Source organism: Pipistrellus hanaki, assembly GCF_964339955.1.
Source record: "Pipistrellus hanaki genome assembly, chromosome: 7".
Lineage (NCBI taxonomy): Eukaryota > Metazoa > Chordata > Mammalia > Chiroptera > Vespertilionidae > Pipistrellus > Pipistrellus hanaki.
The window spans coordinates 1812821-1821125 of NC_140509.1; the positions used below are offsets into that span (position 1 = coordinate 1812821).

At 71.8% G+C, this 8305-nt stretch overlaps 1 protein-coding gene across 1 annotated transcript; it reads right to left on the reverse strand.

The window, feature by feature from the left end:
• Positions 1-364: 364 nt before the first annotated feature.
• GABBR1 (gamma-aminobutyric acid type B receptor subunit 1) lies at positions 365-6577 on the reverse strand (the record flags this gene model as incomplete). The annotated part of the gene is made up of 5 exons (XM_084890204.1): positions 6342-6577; positions 5721-5924; positions 5162-5347; positions 3903-3923; positions 365-561 (listed from the first exon to the last, which is right to left on the reverse strand). Exons 1-5 carry the CDS (start codon positions 6436-6438, stop codon positions 365-367), a joined length of 705 nt encoding a protein of 234 aa, XP_084746330.1. The 5' UTR covers positions 6439-6577.
• Between the last annotated feature and the right edge of the window lie 1728 nt (positions 6578-8305).

Here is an 8305-nt window from a genome sequence, read left to right on the forward strand (position 1 = left end):
CTGCCCCCCCCCATCCCAGGCTAGCTCCCCCTGCCCCCCCACCCCCATCCCAGGCTAGCTCCCCCTGCCCCCCCCATCCCAGACTAGCTCCCCCTGCCCCCCCCCATCCCAGGCTAGCTCCCCCTGCCCCCCCCCATCCCAGGCTAGCTCCCCCCCCCAACCCAGACTAGCTCCCCCTGCCCCCCCACCCCATCCCAGGCTAGCTCCCCCTGCCCCCCCACCCCATCCCAGACTAGCTCCCCCTGCCCCCCACCCCAGACTAGCTCCCCCTGCACCCCCCCTGCACCCCCATTCCAGGCTAGCTCCCCCCCCCCCAAAGCAGAGCGCGGCCGGGCCGAGAGCAGAAGGGCCGCGGGCAGCAGGACTAACAGTGACCCAGCCCTCGCCGCGCCCGCGCTACCTGGCTGTCGTGGTGGATGAGCTTGAGCTCGTAGTCCGGCAGGATGTCCCTGCGGCGGTTCACGTCCTCCAGCGCCATCTCCACGGCCGGCTGGCAGGCCTGGCCGCCGGGCCAGCCGCCGCTCATGGGGAACAGCGCCCCGATGTACACGGCGCGCCGCTCTGCGGGGGGGCGCGGGTGAGGCCGCGGGGCGCGGGCCGCGGGGGCCGCGGCCGCCAGCGCCGCCAGCAGCAGCCAGCGCGGCGCGGGCCCCGGGCCCATGGCTCAGCGCGCGGCGCGGGCGCTGCCCGGCGGGGGCCGCGGCGCCTCCATCCCGGCTGCGCGGGGGCCCGGGAGCCGCGGAGGCGGGAGGGGGCGCCGCTCCGCTCCGCCGCGGACTCTGCTCGCCACTGGCCGAGGGGATGCGGCTGGGCGGGCTCTGACGTCACGGGCGGGCGGGGCTCTGACGTCACGGGGCAGGGGAGGAGAGGGGAGGGGATGGGGGCGGGCTCGGTGGGCGAAGAAGAACCGGAGCGGGCGGGCGGGCGGGCAAGCAGAGGGGCTGGAGGTGGAGGGGCATGGGGGCAGGGAGGCCGAAGCCCGAGAGGAGAAGAGAGCACAGGGGGAGGGGGAGCGGGAGAGGAAAGGAAGGCGGAGAGGAGGGAGCAAGCCAGGAAGGGTTCTGGAACAGACAGCTGGGGGGCAGCGAAGAGAGGAGAGGTGGGGGTGCGGAGGGGAGAGGTGGGGGTGCGGAGGGGAGAGGTGGGGGGTGCGGAGGGGAGAGGTGGGGGAGCGCGGAGGGGAGAGGTGGGGGGCGCGGAGGGGAGAGGTGGGGGCGCGGAGGGGAGAGGTGGGGGCGCGGAGGGGAGAGGTGGGGGGCGCGGGGGGGAGAGGTGGGGGAGCGCGGAGGGGAGAGGTGGGGGGCGCGGAGGGGAGAGGTGGGGGGCGCGGAGGGGAGAGGTGGGGGGCGCGGAGGGGAGAGGTGGGGGGGCGCGGAGGGGAGAGGTGGGGGGCGCGGAGGGGAGAGGTGGGGGGCGCGGAGGGGAGAGGTGGGGGGCGCGGAGGGGAGAGGTGGGGGGCGCGGAGGGGAGAGGTGGGGGGCGCGGAGGGGAGAGGTGGGGGGCGCGGAGGGGAGAGGTGGGGGGCGCGGAGGGGAGAGGTGGGGGGCGCGGAGGGGAGAGGTGGGGGGCGCGGAGGGGAGAGGTGGGGGGCGCGGAGGGGAGAGGTGGGGGGCGCGGAGGGGAGAGGTGGGGGGCGCGGAGGGGAGAGGTGGGGGGCGCGGAGGGGAGAGGTGGGGGGCGCGGAGGGGAGAGGTGGGGGGCGCGGAGGGGAGAGGTGGGGGGCGCGGAGGGGAGAGGTGGGGGGCGCGGAGGGGAGAGGTGGGGGAGCGCGGAGGGGAGAGGTGGGGGGCGCGGAGGGGAGAGGTGGGGGTGCGGAGGGGAGAGGTGGGGGGCGCGGAGGGGAGAGGTGGGGGAGCGCGGAGGGGAGAGGTGGGGGGCGCGGAGGGGAGAGGTGGGGGGCGCGTGGGGGGCGCGGAGGGGAGAGGTGGGGGGGCGCGGAGGGGAGAGGTGGGGGGCTGCGCGGAGGGGAGAGGTGGGGGCTGCGCGGAGGGGAGAGGTGGGGGGCTGCGCGGAGGGGAGAGGTGGGGGGCTGTGCGGAGGGGAGAGGTGGGGGGCGCGGAGGGGAGAGGTGGGAGCGCGGAGGGGAGAGGTGGGGGAGCGCGGAGGGGAGAGGTGGGGGGCGCGGAGGGGAGAGGTGGGGGGCGCGGAGGGGAGAGGTGGGGGGCGCGGAGGGGAGAGGTGGGGGGCGCGGAGGGGAGAGGTGGGGGGCGCGGAGGGGAGAGGTGGGGGAGCGAGGAGGGGAGAGGTGGGGGGCGCGGAGGGGAGAGGTGGGGGGCGCGGAGGGGAGAGGTGGGGGGCGCGGAGGGGAGAGGTGGGGGGCGCGGAGGGGAGAGGTGGGGGGCGCGGAGGGGAGAGGTGGGGGGCGCGGAGGGGAGAGGTGGGGGGCGCGGAGGGGAGAGGTGGGGGGCGCGGAGGGGAGAGGTGGGGGGCGCGGAGGGGAGAGGTGGGGGAGCGCGGAGGGGAGAGGTGGGGGGCGCGGAGGGGAGAGGTGGGGGGCGCGGAGGGGAGAGGTGGGGGAGCGCGGAGGGGAGAGGTGGGGGGCGCGGAGGGGAGAGGTGGGGGGCGCGGAGGGGAGAGGTGGGGGGCGCGGAGGGGAGAGGTGGGGGGCGCGGAGGGGAGAGGTGGGGGGCGCGGAGGGGAGAGGTGGGGGCGCGGAGGGGAGAGGTGGGGGCGCGGAGGGGAGAGGTGGGGGGCTGTGCGGAGGGGAGAGGTGGGGGCGCGGAGGGGAGAGGTGGGGGCGCGGAGGGGAGAGGTGGGGGGCGCGGAGGGGAGAGGTGGGGGCGCGGAGGGGAGAGGTGGGGGAGCGCGGAGGGGAGAGGTGGGGGGCGCGGAGGGGAGAGGTGGGGGGCGCGGAGGGGAGAGGTGGGGGGCGCGGAGGGAGAGGTGGGGGGCGCGGAGGGGAGAGGTGGGGGAGCGCGGAGGGGAGAGGTGGGGGGCTGCGCGGAGGGGAGAGGTGGGGGGCTGCGCGGAGGGGAGAGGTGGGGGGCGCGGAGGGGAGAGGTGGGGGGCGCGGAGGGGAGAGGTGGGGGGCGCGGAGGGGAGAGGTGGGGGCGCGGAGGGAGAGGTGGGGGGCGCGGAGGGGAGAGGTGGGGGGCGCGGAGGGGAGAGGTGGGGGAGCGAGGAGGGGAGAGGTGGGGGGCGCGGAGGGGAGAGGTGGGGGGCGCGGAGGGGAGAGGTGGGGGGCGCGGAGGGGAGAGGTGGGGGGCGCGGAGGGGAGAGGTGGGGGGCGCGGAGGGGAGAGGTGGGGGGGCGCGGAGGGGAGAGGTGGGGGGCGCGGAGGGGAGAGGTGGGGGGCGCGGAGGGGAGAGGTGGGGGGCGCGGAGGGGAGAGGTGGGGGGCGCGGAGGGGAGAGGTGGGGGGCGCGGAGGGGAGAGGTGGGGGGCGCGGAGGGGAGAGGTGGGGGGTGCGCAGAGGGGAGAGGTGGGAGGTGCGGAGGGGAGAGGTGGGGGTTGCGGAGGGGAGAGGTGGGGGGGTGCGGAGGGGAGAGGTGGGGGGAGCGCAGAGGGAGAGGTGGGGGGAGCGCAGAGGGAGAGGTGGGGGGAGCGCAGAGGGAGAGGTGGGGGGTGCGCAGAGGGGAGAGGTGGGGGGTGCGCAGAGGGGAGAGGTGGGAGGTGCAGAGGGGAGAGGTGGGGTGCAGAGTGGGTGCGCGGGTTGGGAAAGGTGGGTTGGGAAAGGTGGAGGGGCGGGTGTCCTCAGGGAAGGAAGGTGATGAGGATGGGGAGCCAGGGTCTCTGTGAGGAGCCGGGGAGAAGGCGGGGCCAGGACCCGGGTGAGGGGAACCGGTAGGAAAAGGGGCTGCGGAATGGGTGGGGGCGGGGAGGCCTGATCCCACCGCCTGGGCAGAAGGCGGTTGGGGTGGAGGGCGGTGGGCACGGGTGGTGCGGGTGGTGCGGTCCTCTCACCTGAGTGCGGCGGTCGGGCCACTGGCAGCGGGAGAGACGGACCAGAGAAGAGTTACCAGGCGGCTCCCGGCCCGCCCCCCCTGTGGGCGGAGGAGCCGCCTCTCTGGGGCCCTGGGATGAAGCGAGGCGGACTGTGGGTCAGGACTTGGGTTTGTTTTTCTGTGGTTTTTTGTTTTGTGTAGGACATCAGAATTTGAGACAGAAATGCCTACAGCAGATCCTGATTGGTGGAACCTAAACATTTTAAGTTGTGGGGGTCTCTTTACGAGAAAACACTGGCAAATGCAGTTGCTTTTAGGCTGTGCTGGTAAAATACCGTGCACGCTGCAGAGACCTGTGGCCGTGCGGACGCTGTCAGAGCACAAGGGCCGCTCGCCTCATGCGCTTCCTGGTTAGCCAGCCTCGAGGGACGAGGGACGCCTACTTGCCAGAGTGGAATGATAAACTGCAAGCACAATGAGTCAGTGAGAAGCCAAAGCGAGGTCCTGCCCCAGCGGAGGGGCTGCCTGAGGGGGTCACAGGGGCAGTCTGAGGCCTGGACCCCAAGGGCTAGCGGGAAGGGGCCTCGGAGGGGGCCGGGCAGTGCCGGGGCAGAGGCTCCTTGTGCTCTGACAGTCCTGCCCGTTTTAAGCCTTTTTAATTGTATCCTGATAACTTTCCACCCATGTATTCTTCCCAATACTAACTCCTCTAAGTGTGATGCGATTTATTCCTGAGCCTGTACAATGATCCAGCATACAACAAATGGGGAGGGGTCGGTTTATGCATAGAAAGTTGGAAATTTAGAAAAAGTGGCAGGGGCCGAAACCGGTTTGGCTCAGTGGATAGAGCGTCGGCCTGCGGACTGAAGGGTCCCAGGTTCGATTCCGGTCAAGGGCATATACCTTGGTTGCAGGCTCATCCCCAGTACGGGGTGTGCAGGAGGCAGCAGATGAATGATTCTCTCTCATCGATGTTTCTAACTCTCTATCCCTCTCTCTTACTCTCTGTAAAAAAATAAAATGTATTTTTTTTTTTAAAGAAAAAGGGACTGGGGCTAGGGAAACCGGGAATTTAAACCTTAAGGAGGGTAACGGAGGTCCCTAAAGGAAAAAAGGGCGAGGCCGAGCAGAAGACAGAGGAGGAAGGGACACAGAGGAAGCTCCACCCAACAGCGGCTCCGAGGGAGCGGCTGGGGGGGACCCGGGAGCCGGCGGGAGGGGGGGACGGGGCGGGGGGGAGCTGGGCCTTGGCCTCCGCCTGCGCAGCGGGCCCCTCACCCTGGCAGTGGGGCTTGGGGCTGCTCCACTGGCCCTGGCTGCAGGCGCTGCGGGAGACCCCCACCAGATGGAAGTCAGGGTCACACCGAAAGTCCACCCGGGCTCCGTCCAGGGCTGGGAGGTCCCCACCCGTCAGGAACACCTTCCCGTTTTCCAGCATCAGATATGACCGGGAGCAGATGCGGACTGCGGAGAGACGGGCAGAGAGGCAGATGAGGAAGGGCCGGCGGCTGGCTGCACCGGCCGGAGCCCCCGCGGCTCCTCCCGGCCTCGGCACCCCTGCGCGCGGAGGAGGGCAGCGCTGCCGGGCAGGCCCCCCAGAGGGCGCTACGCGCCCGCCCAAGGCTCTCCGCAGCGGCGCAGGGGACCGAGGCATCAGCCGGCCTGGGTGCTCTCCGTGGCTGTGTGCACGCTACCCTGGCTGTCTCTTCGGGGTGCAGTCTGCACGGAGACAGGCACCCCATTTCAGATGCCCTGCACCCCTGCACTGGCGGCCTGTGAGGAGAGCGAGCCCCCGGGCGGCCGCAGGCGGGAGGCCGAGGGGGCGCGGCGCACTCACCGCAGCGGCTGGGGGTGTCCATCTCCGTCCAGGAGCCGTTGGCCAGGCACTTGCGGACCTTGGGCCCCACCACCTCGCGCTCTCCGCGGCACACGTACTCGATCTCGTAGTCCACGGGCAGGAAGCTGATGGCCTTCACCTGGTCCCGCGTCAGGCCCCGGTACCGGATGCCGCCTTCCCAGGGCGGGTGTATGATCTGGCACCCTGGGGGGGGGGCAGGAGAGGGCTGAGTGCGGGGCAGGGGGGCCTGGCAGCTGGACTGGGAGGTGCTCGGGCCCCGGGGGAGGGGGCCGGGAGGAGGGGTCCGGGGGGAGGGGGCCCGGAGGAGGGGGCCGGGGGGAGGAGGGAGGGCCGGGGGGAGGGGGCCGAGAGGGAGGGAGGGGGCCGGGAAGAGGGGGGCCGGGGATGGGGTCCCGGGAGGGCAGGGCTGGCGGCGACCGACCGGGAGGGCGGCGCGGAGGCCTTGAGCGGTCGCAGGCAGGCCCAGCGGGCGGCAGGGCGGCGAAGGGGACGGGGCCGCGGGGATGGGGGACCGGGATGGGGGGCCGGGCTGGGGCCGCGGGGACGGGGCCGCGGGGACGGGGCCGCGGGGACGGGGGCCGGACGAGGACGGGGCTGCACCTTCGGCGCTGGCGTTGGGGGCCTGCGCCCCGCCCGCGCCCCGCGGGCCCAGGAAAAGCAGCAGCAGCGGCAGCAGCGGCGGCGGCGGCGGCGGCATCTGAGCGGGAGGCGGCGGCTGAGCCCGGGCCGCTCCGAGGCCTCCGGCTCCGCCCGCCGCGCCGGGAGCCCAGGCCCAGGAGGCGGCGGCCCGGGCGAGGGGAGCGCCCGCAGCCCGCCGCCCGCGGCTCCTCCTCCCGCCCCCGCCCCGCCCCGCGCCCGGCTCCTACCTCGGCGCCGGCTCCCGGGTCCCTCAGGCCCGGCCTCCGCCCTCCCGGCCCCGGCCCGGCCTCCGCCCTCCGCCCCGGCCCGGCCTCCGCCCTCCGCCCGGCCCGGCCTCCGCCCTCCGCCCCGGCCCGGCCTCCGCCCTCCGCCCCGGCCCGGCCTCCGCCCCGAGCCCCGGCCCCACCCCGTCTCCTCGGCGGCGGCGGCGGCGGGAGCGCAGGAGGCGGCGCCGCCAGGAAGCGGGGCGGAGGGAGGGCGCGGGGGGCGGAGAGCGGCGAGGGCCCGCCCAGCGCGGAGGCGGCCCTGCGGCCGGGGTGACGGACGGACGGACGGTGAGGAGCGGCCCGGGCGGGGCGGCGGCCGCTCGGAGCCGGGGCTTTGAGGGGCGCGGACCGAGCACGGCGGCCGTCAGCCCGCTCGGCCGGAGCCTCTCCCACACAAAGGCCTGGCCGCGCCTTCCGGAGCCGCGGGGAGCCCGGGACGGCGCCCCCTGCAGGCTGCGCCCGCCGCGAGCAGCCGCGTGTGCAGAGGGCCGCCCGCGGCCGGAGCCCCGGGTGGGCAGGGCCCCGGGTGGGCAGCTACACCGGGAGCACCACCGCCGTGGGCGCCGGGACGCAGCTCCTGCTGCTGCCTAACGTGGTCGGGAGCACACGTTAAAAACCGTGTGGATGTGGACGTGGCACCAGTGCTTCTTACCTCACAAATGCTCAGCTTCTCCGCCAGGAGCTACAACTCTCCCTTCACCTTTTCATCCTCCACTGCTTTCCGCATTCCTGGCCCGTATATTCTTTGTTTATTGAGGTCCTTCCCCCTCGCTGTTGGAGGACGTGACCCCACTCCCCCGTCAGCCCCCTTCCTTCTTCCTGGACACACAGTCCTCTCCCCGAGGATCTGAGAGGACCCTGTACCCTTTGTCACACCTCCTCCTGCAGGTTTTGGCTGTTTTCATAAAGATGTGGAGTTTCCACTCAGATTACTTATTACCAACCTGCCCTGGCCGGTGTGGCCCAGTGAATATAGAGCGTCAGCCTGTGGACTGAAGGGTCCCAGGTTCGATTCCAGTCCAGAGCACATGCTCAGGTTGTGGACTCAAGTCCCCACTGGGGGGCGTGGAAGAGGCAGCCGATCAATGATTCTCTCATTATTGATCTTTCTCTTCCTCTCTGAAATCAATAGAAATATATTTTACCAGTAATTAAAAAAAGAATTATCAAACTTCATGTTCATTTTATTTCCCATACTTCCACTCTCTTTCCTCTCTTCTTCATATTCTACCAACCCTGAGAGCCTATCGCCCAGAAGTGCAAATGGACCGTCACTCCATCATACAAGATGGCCACCCCCATGTGGTCAAAGATGGCCAGCAGGGGAGGGCAGCTGGGGGGGGGAACCAGGCCATCAGGGGGGACCGTTGGGGGGGGGGGAACCAGGCCATCAGGGAAGCAGTTGGGGGGAACCAGGCCATCAGGGGAAGGCAGTTAGGGGCAATCAGCAGGTGAGCAGTTGGGAGCCAGCAGTCCTGGATTGTGAGAGGGATGTCCTCTGCGGGGTCCCAGATTGCAGAGGGTGCAGGCTGGGCTAAGGGAAACACCACCACCACCACCACCACCCCCAGTGCACGAATTTTTTGCACTGGACCTTTAGTATAATTATATTTATTTATTTTTTTAAATATATATATTTTATTGATTATGTACAGAGAG